General features: G+C 41.1%; 1 protein-coding gene across 8 annotated transcripts in view; it reads left to right on the forward strand.

Moving 5' to 3' along the window:
* Positions 1 to 15,368, forward strand: part of LOC121538437 (cyclin-dependent kinase 11B) — a 30,924-nt gene extending 15,556 nt beyond the window's left edge. For 6 of the 8 annotated variants that reach the window (XM_041846435.2, XM_041846433.2, XM_041846438.2 and 3 more), the window contains 15 exons: positions 5,561 to 5,721; positions 7,059 to 7,187; positions 7,368 to 7,463; positions 7,684 to 7,800; positions 7,970 to 8,044; positions 8,207 to 8,412; positions 10,001 to 10,091; positions 10,171 to 10,292; positions 10,564 to 10,669; positions 10,832 to 10,953; positions 11,197 to 11,304; positions 11,767 to 11,883; positions 12,336 to 12,484; positions 14,284 to 14,473; positions 14,693 to 15,368. In XM_041846435.2, coding sequence (XP_041702369.2) covers positions 5,561 to 5,721; positions 7,059 to 7,187; positions 7,368 to 7,463; positions 7,684 to 7,800; positions 7,970 to 8,044; positions 8,207 to 8,412; positions 10,001 to 10,091; positions 10,171 to 10,292; positions 10,564 to 10,669; positions 10,832 to 10,953; positions 11,197 to 11,304; positions 11,767 to 11,883; positions 12,336 to 12,484; positions 14,284 to 14,473; positions 14,693 to 14,785 — 1,882 coding nt within the window. In that variant the 3' untranslated portion in view covers positions 14,786 to 15,368. The remainder of the gene's footprint in view (positions 1 to 5,560; positions 5,722 to 7,058; positions 7,188 to 7,367; positions 7,464 to 7,683; positions 7,801 to 7,969; positions 8,045 to 8,206; positions 8,413 to 10,000; positions 10,092 to 10,170; positions 10,293 to 10,563; positions 10,670 to 10,831; positions 10,954 to 11,196; positions 11,305 to 11,766; positions 11,884 to 12,335; positions 12,485 to 14,283; positions 14,474 to 14,692) is intronic. The other 2 variants (XM_041846439.2, XM_041846441.2) reach the window with 1 other exon arrangement.
* Positions 15,369 to 16,183: the final 815 nt, after the last annotated feature.

Consider the following 16,183-nt stretch of genomic DNA (forward strand, 5'->3'; position numbering starts at 1 on the left):
TAATAAAGCGCTGCTCTACCTTCTTAACAGCACTATCAACAAGGCAGGTCCTACAGGCTCTAGTTTTATCGCACCTGGACTACTGTTCAGTCGTGTGGTCAGGTGCCACAAAGAGGGACTTAGGAAAATTGCAATTGGCTCAAAACAGGGCAGCACGGCTGGCCCTTGGATGTACACAGAGAGCAAACGTTAATAATATGCATGTCATGCTCTCCTGGCTCAAAGTGGAGGAGAGATTGACTTCATCACTGCTTGTGTTTGTGAGAGGTGCTGACATGTTGAAAGCACCAAGCTGTCTGTTTGAACAACTGGCACACAGCTCAGACACCCATGCATACCCCACAAGACATGCCACCAGAGGTCTCTTCACAGTCCCCAAGTCCAGAACAGACAATGGGAGGCTCACAGTACTACATAGAGCCATGACTACATGGAACTCTATTCCACATCAAGTAACTGATGCAAGCAGTAGAATCAGATTTTAAGAAACAGATAAAAATACACCTTATGGAACAGCGGGGACTGTGACGCAACACAAACATAGGCACAGACACATGCATACACACACATGATAACATACGCTCTATACATTTACATTTACGTCATTTAGCAGACGCTCTTATCCAGAGCGACTTATACACACGTACACATGGATTGTGTTGTAGATATGTGGTAGTGGAGTAGGGGCCTGAGGGGGCACACTTAGTGTGCTGTGAAATCTGTTATGAATGTATTGTAATGTTTTTTAAATGTATAACTGCCTTAATTTTGCTGGACCCCAGGACGAGTAGCTGCTGCCTTGGCAACAGCTAATGGGGATCCATAATAAATACAAAATACAAAAAACTGTTGGAAAAGCATTCCAGGTGAAGCTGGTTGAGAGATTGCCAACAAAGCTGTCATCAAGGCAAAAGGGTGGCTGCTTTGAAGAATCTCAAATATATTTTGATTTGTTTAACACTTTTTTGGTTACTACAAATAGTAAAAATAAAGAAAAACCCTTGAATGAGTAGGTGTGTCCAAACTTTTGACTGGTACTTTTTTTACATTTTACATTTAAGTCATTTAGCAGACGCTCTTATCCAGAGCGACTTACAGTTAGTGAGTGCATACATTTTCATACTCTACTGTAGACTACAGAACAAAGAAATATCAACATTTATAATCATCACTTGTGTTCAAAGGTATTTAGTTATAAAAATGTATGATCAGTGGTCTCTCAAACAGTACACTTCTACCAGAATGTGACCCCTGAGAGTTTGGCAGTTTGAACAAAAGTTTCAAGAGCATAAAACCACACAAAAAACATATTTTTATTTATTCATGCTTTTTGACCCCATGTCACTAACCACGTTTCCATCCACTGTTTTTATGCGAGTAAAGTTATGCAATACCCAAAAAAATCACACCAATTGTGATGCAAACAGGAAGTGTCGGTAAAATGTTATAAATGTCAACAATCTGTTCATTCGACATGGTAGGATAATTTTGTGTCTGTAAAATTTAATTATGCGACGAATTGTGGTGGAAATGATTTATTGCGCAATTGTTGATCAAATAACCAATAACAAGGTAAATTGTCTATCAAAGTACAAACCTCTCTCACTCAGGGAGAGAGGTAGAGCAAAAGCTACTTCACCAGGTTGTGAGATATTGCGCATACATTTTATGTGATACATTTGCATCGCAGATTCACAATTGTATATTTTCTGAGATCTCTGTCAAGCAAGGAGGAAAGGAGCCGACCTGATCCCGCCTCACACTTTTACCTTGCAACCCTGTTGGATATCATTCCGCCTACCAACGTTGTCCATCTTCTGTCTCTGACTGTAGGCTACATCCCTTGTTGCATGGTGTGATCAGAATATTACTGAAAAATATATCTACTAAAATGAGAGGGAAAGACATGACGTCCACTTCATAGGATGACACATCGCCTAAACGGCTAAATTATGTAACAAATGTGTAATTAGATTGTAACTTTCCTATAATTGCCAGCTGACCCTATCCTTGTAAAATCATTTCCATTGCAGAGATAATAGATAGCCTAGGTACTAATGCTTGCATGAATCAAAATCAGATTTATGCTCACTGTCCAATTTTTCATTGGGGTAGTTCAAATATGCTATTATGACATTTATTTTTAGCCAGCATTTACATTTTCAAAAAGGTAGGCTAATGACAATGATGCAGGGAATTTTGTTTGCAAGCCAGGGACAAATTGCCTTCCTCGAGCGATCAAGAGAATGTCATAATGTAGGCTAATTTTGTCAAATGGACAAGTATTCTTATATGTTTACATCAAACACCCTTGCATCAAATACACTACTCCTTGAAAGTTGTGTATTGATTATATATAGCATACGTGATGAATGATGATCACTGCAACAGCTGCGGTGTTGCTCATTGGATTACCCCGTATCGTGGAAAAGGCTATGTGAAAATGTATAGAGACAAAAGGCAGATGCATGGAATTATTTGGATGGATGGTTGAGATGACATGACATGATAATAGTTGCTTAGCTGCCAATTAACAAATAAAAATGATCTTATCCATCTCATCATATAACCTAACCATTACAGTGTCCACTTTATCAGCGAACTGTTGTCTGGACAGCATGCGTGAACCAGATTGGGCAAGTTTGCCATTTATCGCTCAAGGTTCTACGCTAACTTTTTCCACAGGTGGCACTGGTGCTACCAACTTTTTCAGTTGGTGGCATCAGCACATGATTTAGTCACTCCTATTTTTTTAAATAATTTATTTTAGAATTGACAATGACCTGGCCATTCCATACAGAGCCAGGCTAATAATTACTATCCGTCTTTTAAATTAGCGTACCGTTGTGTTCTTACATTGATTTGGATAGATTAATTGTAACAGCAAAGAAAAGAGACTTAAAATAAAGTGCAAAAAATGTATTTATTGCAGATTTCAAAGTGCCATGTGTTCTTTTCTGCAAAATCCTCTAGAGGGCAGAATGTAAAAAAATTATACTTAATACCAAAATGGTACCATGGCTAAAAAAAAACAGTGGGAGGAGGACTGATTTCCCCAAGTTTCTTTCAGGTTTTCACTCTCAAAATCACACCTTTTTTAATAGAAAAACAATGCTTAAACCATATCAGGGGAAAATTTGAGGTCTGGGTAAAATCTGAGAAATGTAGATTTGTTAGTGTAGTTACCCTTTAATTCAGATCCGCACCTATCCAGATAGTTGTGTTTAGCTAGCTGTGTTTCTGTAGCATGCTTGTGATGGAGTTTTCAAAAACAAATGGCCACTGCATTGATGCAAATAATCATGATTCTGCCGGGTAGGCATAGGCTACTCTGTAGTTACCTTTTAATTACCTTTCCATCTACCCGAAAACTATTAGCATCGCGAACGGCTACACAAAGTGCTAGACATATAGGCCCTACGCGCACCGCACACAGCAGGGCTTGACATTCAGGTAAATTTGCCAGTGCCAACTGGAAGCTACTGGCCCGAATGGGGGGGGGAATACTGACCCAGGTCAAGATCTGACAGGAAAGCGTATGATGCATGCATAATTTCAATAGCAGGTGATTTTATCTTTCATTTGCGGGCTGAGCAAGTAGCCTATACAGTGTTCATACAGACATTGGCCATTTCAAATTCAAGGACTAATTCAAGCACTTAAATATAATTTTCAAGGACCTACATTTTATATTTAATTGTTGTAATAGCCTGTAGAAAAAAAGTATGCATTACCACTTTAAGAATAAGTAATAAAAAAAATTATAAGCCTACCCAATGGCATTGTTCATTGACATTCTAAAATATGTCAGAAATGTGTGCATTGCCTGGCTAAATACATAGCATGTTCCCGACACACACTTTAATGACGTCTGTCCATGTGATAGCTAGTCTCGCCATTTGAGATGTTGAAGAGTTATTGAGGGGTTACTGTTTTAAAACGAGAAAGCAACCAAAAACCGGGTTCCCTTCGTAATGGAACGTTTTGTATGGAAAACCAAGTTGAAGCCAACATTCAATGTTGTCTTGCTCATAATAACCGCACATAGCTTTACTGCAAGAAGCGCAACAGACTAGCTCAACACTTTTCAATTGAAACGGCGGGAAACAAACGAAAGCGCTTACAACTCATAAAAACTGGTCAGAAATGAAATCATGGCATAATTATATTGGAGCGGTAGAACTTCTAAATCGGCTGCCAACTTCAATTACTTTTCAAGGACCAAAGACTACAGGAACAATCTGGTCTCAGAGCATTTCGTATTATTCTGTACATAAATCTGAGACACTCCATTTAGTAAGATATGTTACGTTTGGTGGTTGGTCTGGATGGGTGGCCATATAATGCAAAACGTCGGTGATTGGGTGGGCGTATAACGCGAACATCTAGCAACCCAAAGGTTGAGAGTTCGAATCTCATCACTGAAAACTTTAGCATTTTAGCTAATTAGCAACTTTTCAAGTACTTACTACCTTTTAGCTACTTTGCAACTACTTAGCATGTTAGCTAACCCTTCCCCTAACCTTAACCCTTGTAGCTAACCATTCCCCTGACTTTTAACCTAACTCCTAAACTTAGCCTTAACCACTAGTCTAGCTAATGTTAGCCAGCTAGCTAACGTTAGCCACCTCGCTAGAATTCATAACATATATGTTTTGCAAATTCGTAACATATATAATGCGAATTGTAATTCGTAACATATCATACGAAATGGGTGATGGACATCTACAAATTAATACATACCATACAAAACGTAACATATCATACTAAATGGAGAGTCTCTGATTCACTTACAAAATAATACGAAATGCTCTGAGACCAGGTTGAGAGGAAATATCAGATTTTTCAAATGTCTGATTGACTGGCCCAGAGGGTTTCCAAAACCTCCCCTGTATGTCGAGCCCTGACACACACAGACAGGGGCATTCCTGTACCGTTGTTGCCTCTTCAGAAAGTTTGTTTATTTTTGGTCAATTGCACAATACTGTTTGAATACATCATGATGATAAAAATAAATAACATGACCAGGTTAAAAGAAATCACTGGCACCCTTGCAACAAATTAAAAATGTGTCGCTCTGTCAAGTCAAACAAACGGTCACAAATGCGACTGTTTTGGTTGCAGTATCGAACCCTGATCGCTACAGTTTGTGTGACAACCAAAGAATCAGTAGTGTGGGAAATGCAATGGAAACAGATTAAACTCATGTTTTTTTATTCGGTACATGGAAACTTAAGCGCAAAAGTGTTTTTTATGTACACTACGTCAACACACACAGCCCTTTATCCGCAACAAAGTCAGTCTGAGGGAAACACCTGTTTTTAAAATGCATATTTTATCATATTTGCATGAAAATCTGTCGCAAATTGGATGGAAACCACGCTTATGATGATGTCATATATCTTAGTCTACCTTTAAACGTGCAAATCCTCAAACTGTCACGTGCTGGTCAGACATCATTTTTACCATGCAGTTACCTGTCACACTGTAAACTGTACTCTTCCCCTTCCCTGAAGCAGACATTAACAGTGTGGGGTGGGTGGCTTTTGGTTTTCTGGAGAGCTCCTGACAGGATTCCCCCGTCTTCCCCGGACTACAGGGACAGGTTGGAGCAGGTGGAGCGCCAGCGCGAGAGGGACCGCAAGCTCCGCGAGCAGCAGCAGAAGGAGAGGGAGAGGAGGGCCGAGGAGCGCCGCAAAGAGCGTGAGGCTCGCCGAGAAGGTCAGGGTTCACACACGCATTTGCGCACACATGTAAGGTTAGCGTTTACAGCCTTAGCGTGTGCGTGAATGTAAGTATTTTGATATACACTACCGGTCAAAAGTTTGGACACACCTACTCATTCAAGGATCTTTCTTTATTTTTTACATTGTAGAATAATAGTGAAGACATCAAAACAATGAAATAACACATATGGAATAATGTAGTAGCCAAAAAAGTGTTAAACAAATAAAAATATATTTGAGATTCTTCAAATAGCCACCCTTTGCCTTGATGACAGCTTTGCACACTCTTGGCATTCTCTCATCATGAGGTAGTCACCTGGAATGCATTTCAATTTACAGGTGTGCCTTCTTAAAAGTTAATTTGTGGAATTTCTTTCCTTAATGCGTTTGAGCCAATCAGTTGTGTTGTGACAAGGTAGGGGGGGTATACAGAAGATAGCCCTATTTGGTAAAAGATCAAGTCCATATTATGGCAAGAAAGGCTCAAATAAGCAAAGAGAAATGACAGTACATCATTACTTTAAAGACATGAAGGTCAGTCAATAAGGAACATTTCAAGAACTTTGAAAGTTTCTTCAAGTGCAGTCGCAAAAACCATCAAGCGCTATGATGAAACTGGCGCTCACGAGGACCACCACAGGAAAGGAAGACCCAGAGTTACCTCTGCTGCAGAGGATAAGTTCATTAGAGTTACCAGCCTCGGAAATTGCAGCCCAAATAAATGCTTCACAGAGTTCAAGTCACAGACACATCTCAACATCAACTGTTCAGAGGGGACTTTGTGAATCAGGCCTTCATGGTCGAATTGCTGCAAAGAAACCACTACTAAAGGACACCAATAAGAAGAAGAGACCTGCTTGGGCCAAGAAACACGAGTGCTGCATCAGATGACCTGGCCTCCACAATCCCCCGACCTCAACCCAATTGAGATGGTTTGGGATGAGTCGGACAGCAGAGTGAAGGAAAAGCAGCCAACAAGTGCTAAGCATATGTGGGAACTCCTTCAACACTGTTGGAAAAGCATTCCAGCTGAAGCTGGTTGAGAGAATGCCAAGAGTGTGCAAAGCTGTCATCAAGGCAAATGGTGGCTTTTTGAAGAATCTCAAATGTAAAATAAATTTTTGATTTGTTTAACACTTTTTGGGTTACTACATGATTCCATATGTGTTATTTCATAGTTTTGATGTCTTCACTATTATTTTAGAATGTAGAATAGTACAAATAAAGAAAAACCATTGAATGAGTAGGTGTGTCCATACTTTTGACTGGTACTGTATGTAAGGACGCGCTGTTGGTGACGGGAAGTGAAATGTCTTGTCTGCCCTTTGACAGTGCCGTCCCACCACCGTGCGCTGCCCGATGAGTACGGGGACAAGCCCAAACAGAGCCAACGCAGCCGCAGCCCCAACCGGGCTCCCCAGGACCGATCGGAGCACAGCAGTGAGCCATGTAGAACTGGTGGTGAGACTATCCAATCAAGATGGTTTTACATAATTTTGCTTTGGTAGAGTTGGTGTCAAGACTTAGTTAACTAAGTCTTATTTTTCCCCCTTTTTTTTAAAGTCAATTGAATGAAATCCATGACTATCATTTTTCTGTGTGATTAGGGACGCTCATGTTGTTTTGTTTGTGGTCCTGCAGTGAAGGATGAGAAGCCAGAGGACAAGGACCTTCTCTCTGACCTTCAGGACATCAGTGACAGCGAGAGAAAGACCAGCACAGGAGAGTCCTCCTTAGGTAGGTAGACACACACACTCAAGGTTGCAACATACCCCACAGTCACTTCACACCAGATGGCATCACAAAAAAGGAATGAAAACATAACACTTCTACTGATGTTTAATCGGTAAGAGTTCTAACTAATAGATACTGTATTTACAATCCAGACACATCTGCTTGTGATATAAGTCAATGTGTGTTGTTTGGAGGTGACATTGAGTGGACTTCTCTTCCCTAGGCTCCGGCTCAGGGTTGGGTTCTGACGATGAGGATAATGGCGTTGAAGATGGATCTAGCAGCCAGAGCGAGGGAGAGAACGAGGAATCAGGTTCAGGAGAATCTGACCAGACTGCAGGTCTGCTGAATTACTCTACTTATGTTGCTTGTTTGTGTGCACTTGTTTTATCCCTTTTTACATTTACGTCATTTAGCAGACGCTCTTATCCAGAGCGACTTACAAATTGGTACCATTACAGTATTGTCACAGTGACACGGCTCTGACCCACCCATTGTCTGTGTTTCAGGTGTGGTGAGTGAAGACGAGCAGTCTCAGGAAGAGTTTGAGGAAGAGAGAGAGAACGGCAACCATATTCCCCCAGGTAGGCATTTCACCCCCAATTTGTCTGGTGGCAGTCATTTGAACAGGTGTTATTATTATGTCTGAGAGTAAAGTTAGTTTTCAATGGTCTTGAAGCTTGTTTATCTGAAAAGTTTAGATCTAACTCAAAACCAGCTTAACTGCCCCTCATTAACCCTCACAGTGCCAGAGTCCCGATTTGACCACGACACTGAGGAAAGCGGAGAGGAAGAGGAAGGGGAGGCAGGGGATGGAGACGTGACCCCCCAGTCTGTGTCTCACTCCCACTCAGCCACCCCTGAGCCTGAGGAGAACTACATCCTCGACTCTCCCCCCATCTCCCCCGTGGAGCTAAAGAAGGAGCTGCCCAAGTACCTTCCAGCTCTACAGGTCTGTCCATCTGTCTGGCAGAACACCACACCAGGGTCAAATACCTTTTTATTTTATTTCAAATGCCTGAGGTGCGCTTGACTTACAGGGTTCGTACAGTCATTATAAAAATCCTGGAAAAGTAATGGAATTTTTAAATGGTGTTTTCCAGGCCTGGAAAAGTTTTGGAAAATGGTCAAATCCGAAAAGTCATGGAAATTAATTTAATAATTTCTGTTAATGTAATTTATTTAGGCACAGTTTTTAAATATGTTATCAATCAAATAAAAATCAACACATCAGCCAGGTTCAGAATGACACTTTAGCGTGTCTGCATGTGTGCGAGAGGAGTGGGCGGTTGCTCAAGGAGAGATGAGACAGTCGGACATTGCGGCAGAAGGTATGCCTAGTCTATAAAATATGATAGAGAACAGACTAATAACTAGTTAGCCAATTAAAAACATATCTTGTACACGCTAGTTATCCGTTTAGCTATTATTAGCATGCATTCATGTTTTCCTTATGTCATGTCCCAAAACACTTTCCACCTACACTCGCGAATAAGGCCATACAATCGCGAATAAGGCTATACAAAGTTGATTTACTTTTTTAAATTATTAATTTAAACAATTATTTTTGACGAAACAAATGATTCACTTCGCTATTTTATTAGTACAAATTCAGTTTGTTCGCGGTGAATCGAGTCATGTGAATCAAAATAATTATTTGTCAATCGCGAACAGTAACTTTAGGAAAAAAAGATTAGATGTAGCCTTTCTTTTGGATTATTTCGCTTCAAAACTTGATTTGTAGATATTTCCAGTTTATTTGGCCATCCAATGTATGGGACATTGCAACTCAATAGCCTGAAATGTAAACACTTCTAAGATAAATATGACTGAACTAGAAAAGGTACATTTCCTGAAGAAAATTCATGGGCTTGCTTCAGCTGAATAAAATGATTTGTAGCCTACCATAGCCATTTGATCTTTGATATATTAAATGAGCAAATTATTTCAAAAGGTATAAAACACATTTAGTTGTAATGTTGCAATGTTAATTTTCAAGGGTGGTCAACCATCATCCAGGAGAGCTAGTGGGTGTGCAGGCTTTTATTCCAGTACCCCTCTAACAAACCACATTTTAGAAATTAGCTGCTCAACCGGACCGTGATAAACTGCCTCTGATGTCTTGATCAAAAGCCTGCACACCAAGTAGCTCTCCAGGCTGAGGGTTGACCACATGTGTTTTATACAGTTGCCTAACAGGTATTCTATTCGACAGGAGATGGTACATGGGATCAGAGCGCAGCCTCCAGGTGTCTACCACATTACGCTTACTTTTGTATACGTACATAGACGGCGACAATTGTTGGTCATGGAAATGTGGTTAAAAGTCAAGAAATTCCATTTGGCAAGATGTGTGTGAACCCTGGAACTAGCTTGCCTGGTACAATGGAATATTTCAAGAAATGCTCTCACCTGGCAGACGAAATCAAGTGCACCTCAAGTATTTGACTGAATATGATTTCGTATTTGACTCAGGCCTGTACACACACGCAAATCATATAGACAAGTATTGATTGGCGTTGGTTTCATGTCATTTTCAGGGCTGTCGCAGTGTCGAGGAGTTCCAGTGTCTGAATCGTATCGAGGAAGGGACCTACGGTGTGGTGTACAGGGCCAAGGATAAAAAGACAGGTATGTGGGCTACCTTGCAATCTGTTTCCGATCCATCCCTGGAATCAGACACACACTAAAACAGGCCTCTCCCTTCTAGATGAGATTGTGGCCTTGAAGCGTCTGAAGATGGAAAAGGAGAAAGAAGGTTTCCCCATCACGTCTCTGAGAGAGATCAACACCATTCTGAAGGCCCAGCACCCCAACATCGTCACTGTCAGGGTGAGGAGCATAGAAATACTCATTGAAAATATCATCAATTGGTATTTGTATTATATTTCTATGGTGAGCAGCACACACTTGATTGAGGAACCCCCCCTCAATAATATATTATTTTGAAATACATTTTGTTTAGCTCCTTTCATACAATGCATAGTAGCCCAAAGTGTTTCACAAATTGAAATAATAAAACTGTGGTAAAAAAAAAAAAAAAGGGATAAAAGAGCAAGGTATATTAGTGCTAGATAAACCCCTCTCTTTTCTCCCATGTTAGGAAATTGTTGTTGGAAGCAACATGGACAAGATCTACATTGTGATGAATTACGTGGAGCATGACCTGAAAAGCTTGATGGAGACCATGAAGCAGCCTTTTCTTCCAGGTAACATTGTGGGATACAGTTTGAGTTGGATAAAATACAGTACGCTTATGTCCTCCAGCCATTTTCCCATGTCTTTTGGCTAGGTTAGCTTAAGATAATTGTTTTAATGTAAGCTTATGAGCTCACGTCTCTTTTCCACTTCCTCATTCTTGTTGGCCTCAGGCGAAGTGAAGACCCTGATGATCCAGCTGCTGCGAGGCGTACGCCATCTCCATGACAACTGGATCCTCCACCGCGACCTGAAGACCTCCAACCTGCTTCTCAGCCACAAGGGGATCCTCAAGGTGTCATAGATGTCCTGTTGTATTTGATATTATGATATATTATATTATATCCCATTATAATAATATTAAAACCACTGTGGGTTGGGAACTTCAGATAAGGATTAGATCATCCATGGCTCGGATGAAGAAATACAAGGCTCTAGACTTGTTAATGACAAAGAATAATGACTTGAATGTGAGTGTGTATAATTGCCTCGTAGGCATCTTTGTAATGTTAGTTCTTTGTTTGTTGTGCTGTTCTAGGTGGGGGACTTTGGTCTGGCCCGTGAGTATGGTTCTCCCCTGAAGCCCTACACTCCTGTGGTGGTGACCCTGTGGTACCGTTCTCCAGAACTGTTGCTGGGAGCCAAGGTGAGTCAGGACCTAAGCACAGATCTAGAATCTGTTTAACCTCCCCAAATCCTAACAATGACCATTTGTGGAATGACATGCAAAACTGACCTTGGATCAATGTCTTGGGGGCGACATAGCCACACAGTACAGACACCTGCATTCAAAACCCTGCCTTGAGACAAAACATCTCAAGAAACATCAATCATCAAAGACCCTCTCCAGTCAAAACAGTGCCATTTTAAACGCCTACTTGAGTGTGAACATTACCGCACCCAGACGACACAACACATACTTTGTACAACTTCCAATAGTGTGGATGTCCGCAGTTCTGAACACAGCCCAAGACTACATACACACAGCACCACTACCAAGTCAAAGCTTATCCTCGCCCAGACTAAATACTCCAACCCAGACTCATGCGGTGCTGTCTGTTACTTAGAATACTGTGGTTTTAGCGAGTGTGTGTTACTCTCTCCACAGGAGTACTCCACAGCTGTGGACATGTGGTCTGTAGGCTGCATATTTGGAGAGCTCCTTACCCAGAAACCTCTCTTCCCTGGAAAATCTGAAATCGACCAAATTAACAAGATATTTAAGGTTAGCACATTTTTATCAAGAAGTCAATTTTACTTCATACTGTCTGGAAAGGTAAAGCACTTAATATACTCCACTCCTACATCTGCATGCGTTCTTGGCAGCCACCATGTTTTTGTGAGTTTTGCAGTTTTATGATCTCCCCACAAGGTGGCAGAGTTAGGAATAGGATGTAGTCGGATTTAATGGATTTGATTTGACTGCACAGTGTATTTTTCAGAAAGGGACTGCAGTTCAGTGACCCAGTCTCTTTTAGATAGACATGGTGACGTAACAGTCTTGTCTGTGGTGGTTGTGTGACTGGGCAAAGTTGTAAAACTTAAATTTAAAAGCTGTGTTCTTGACTGTGCCCCCCCCTAGCAGTTCCAAACATACCAGACATAGTGGGGGACCACCAGCCCACACATACAAACATTAACTCCATTTGTCTGTGTGTTGACACGTGTTCTCGTCAGGACCTTGGGTCGCCCAGTGAGAAGATTTGGCCAGGCTACAACGAGCTCCCTGCTGTGAAGAAGATGACTTTCACAGAGTACCCCTACAACAACCTGCGCAAGCGCTTCGGAGCCCTGCTTTCAGACCAGGGCTTCGACCTCATGAACAAGTACGTCTAGTTTACCCATACCTGTTACATTTCAGACAAACAAGCGTTTGGTTCTTAGAACATCTCAGTTGAGAAGATTTTAATACAAAACCACTGGACTCAATGAACAATGCCATGAAATTGTAATCTAAAAATGTCCTCTATAAATACTAGCAAAAATGAAATGTTAGCTAAGTGTTGCTATACATAAGTTTGTCATCTTTTGGGTGAAGTTTGACACCAGTGCAACTGAGTGGAACACCGTCACAGTCTAATGACCCAGGAAGTGCAATGACCCCTGGCCAGTGGCTGCTAGCCGTCTCATCATGTTTGGACTGGGGGCTGGCAGTCCTTCAGCCACAAGACTGGACTTAACTTTATTAATCTCTGGAGGGTGATTTAAGATTGCATTGTGTCAGCCTTGTTGCTTTCGCTTTCACTTACCCTGTGTGATCAGATTAGATGAAAACTATGTATTTAGAGGGACCCTATGTGCTCCGTAGAAGCTCTAATACAGACTAGATGGTAATTTTCCATGAAGAAAAGTTGATGTGACTTGCTTTAACTCTTTACAAGTATTTTTGTGGTAGTGGAAGAAGTTTAAAACGTTTTACTTAAGCCAAGAAGTTAAATATAGTCCATGTTAAATGTAGTAAAATAATTGGTCTGATTACTTTAATAGACTACACTATAAACCTTATTACTTTGGATTGTGGGGCAGTTAGATCACATATTTCATCACAAATAACTACACTCAGACTAGCCTACTACACTTTTATACACTCTCCTACTAGAATACCACAGTATATGCAAACCGTAATAATAGAGTACAGAAGACAAGGAGGCATTGTTGAAGTTTAAAACACATTAGAAAACTGTATTTTATCCCAAGCATGTATCCTTTACTTCAACCATATATTCATTTCTTAATCAAAGGAAAAGGCTGTTAAAATTAAGTTAAATCTGGATAGATAAATGAATAGGATAGATAAATAAATGGACAATGAATAAAGTAAGGATACAGGAATAGAAGACCAAATGGATGAAGGGATAAAACCAGGTGAAGTTGGACTGATTGGTATGATAAAGGAATGAATGTATGGTTGAAGGTGTAGATGGTGTGTGTGTGTGGGGGGGGATGATTGGTATGATAAAGGAATGAATGTATGGTTGAAGGTGTAGATGGTGTGTGTGTGGGGGGGATGATTGGTAGTAGTTATTGCTCTTCTGATTTCAGATTTGAATATCAGAGAAGTAGACCAAGGTGCCATACCTTTTAAGTTTTTGTCTACGACGCATTGTTCAGAAAAGTGGTCAAGGTAGCTGATTAGTGTCAAAAGTCACAATGTTTACTCATTGTCTCATGCTAACTCCCCCATTGTTATAATTTGAAAGTTCTGAAAAGTTCCATGGCAGTTCATTCAACAGTGGGAAGTTAGCTAAATTAGTTGACGTGGATACTAAAACAGCTGTACCTCTTGATTGGTAGTAGATATTTCTGTTATTTCAGATTTGAATAGCAGAGAAGTAGAGGAATATGTCATACCCTCTAACTTTTTGTGTAAGTGTTTGGCAAAATGGTCAAAGTAGCTGATTTGTGTCAAAAGTTGCATTGTTGTGTTTACAGTGAATGGAAGTTGGAAGTGATTATGTCACAATGGGGAGCTTTAGAATGTTAGTCTGTGAAGATGGACAAAAAGAAAGACAAATTAATAGTTTAAAAAGTTTAGAAAATATCAAGTCCAACCTAATTACAGAAGTGCTGCTATTTTGAGTGATCTCTGCCGCCCCTATGCCTTGACCTTTTCCCTTTCCACTAGGTTCCTCACCTACTGCCCCAGCAAGAGGATCCTGTCGGACGAGGCGCTGAAGCACGAGTATTTCCGGGAGACACCGCAGCCCATCGACCCCTCCATGTTCCCCACGTGGCCGGCCAAGAGCGAGCAACAGAGGGTGAAGAGGGGCACCAGCCCACGCCCCCCTGAGGGAGGCCTGGGCTACAGTCAGCTGGTGAGGCTGGGTTTAACTCTACAGCCCTCTGTCGACTAGGTTTTGACATCTGAGCTCAGTTTCTGTGTTAGACAGATTGTAGACCTACAGCACTTTACTATGTGTTGTCGAGAAACATCCTCCCACTGCTTAATACTTATGTTTTCAGAATACATTAGTTCCCTGGCATAAAGGCAATGTTCCTCATCAGCTAACGTGTGTGGCTTGTCCTCTCTCCAGGGTGACGATGACCTGAAAGACTCAGGCTTCCATCTGACCACCAGCAACCAAGGGGTTTCTGCCGTGGGCCCAGGGTTCAGCCTCAAGTTCTGAGCTGCACCTTGAGGACAGGACACCCTGCGTATGGGAAGAGACATACTAGCCTGGCCAGCTGACCGGACAAGAATCATGGGACATTTAGTTTCTTATGTGGCTGGACACATTGTGGGAATGGCTTCCGTTGTCAGGGGTCACCTTACTGCCCTCACTGTGACCCTGTGAGGGTAGAGACTGGTCGTCACATGACATGAACCACGGACAAACATGCTACATTTCCCTTTTTTCCCCACTTTATGGCTGAATCCCAACCATTGAACTGTCAACTTTTAAAGTATTTTCTCGATTTTCTGACAAGGTTGAACTTTTATGTAAATGAGGGAACTGTGCGTCGAAACCGAACTACAATTTTGTCTGTAGCTTAGCTCATGTCTTGCTTTTTGTTTTGTTTTCTGTCTTCTTTTTTTACACTGCTGAAGAGGACCAGATTTTAAGTGGTTGGTATTTCCTGAGTACTGGAGCTACTGTATAATAATGTAGCAGTGTTAGAGCCATCATATTATAAGGACTTTACTGTATAACCGATGGCTTACATACTGACCCGGGACATGTTTTTGCTAGAAATAAAATGTGAAGCTTTTATTTGTCCACCTTTTTGCTGGTATTTATAAATGCTGTCTAAGCTAAGCAAACAGCACCACACACTGCCTGCCAAAGGGAAAAAATGAAGGGAAGTTGAGTCCCCCAAAAATCCCAGCGTTGAATCCAGCTCAATAGTAGCCGTCCAAGAGTGATGTAATTCTTTGCACTGCACACTTTGTCTCAGGACTTTGTTCTTTCAGGGAAAAGAGCCCCAGACTTCTCTGTCTTTGTTGTTAAAGTGGCTCTGCAATTTTTAGGACTAAACCAATAAATTCGTTGATTTCTAGCTGGAGGAAAATAAACAGTGCAATCTCATTCCTGGGAGACTTGGCTGCTCGGACTGAAACAGTTCCAAAACGTTCCCTCGTCTGGAGACTCTTTAGAACCAACACAAATGGAAATGTACATTAATCCGTTTTATCTGCGAGTCCCCTCTAAGCCCTTCTGTGGATTATTACACCCGATGTGTCAAATGAGCATGGAAAGGGAGCTGTTAGTGGAACGGCACCTTCTGGAGGCAAAGCATTGGCTCCACCTAAAGGATATCTGAGGTGTTCCATATGTGAATAAAGGTACAAATAGTTACAGTGACTGTAAAGAATGTTTTTGGTTTACGCAACTTCAATTCAGACAGTACATTATTTAGATGGCATGCATTAAGAGGCAGTAGCTTTAGAATGCATTACCCATGGCATAATATAGCCAGGTTAGGCAAAATTATAAAACATTTCAGGACAATATTTCAAGTCTGAGGCTACTAGCTAGCCTGTAAGTGTTAGTGACCTCTAACTAAAATGATCAGTCTATTGTTCA

This window comes from Coregonus clupeaformis, chromosome 24 (genome assembly GCF_020615455.1).
Source record: "Coregonus clupeaformis isolate EN_2021a chromosome 24, ASM2061545v1, whole genome shotgun sequence".
NCBI lineage: Eukaryota > Metazoa > Chordata > Actinopteri > Salmoniformes > Salmonidae > Coregonus > Coregonus clupeaformis.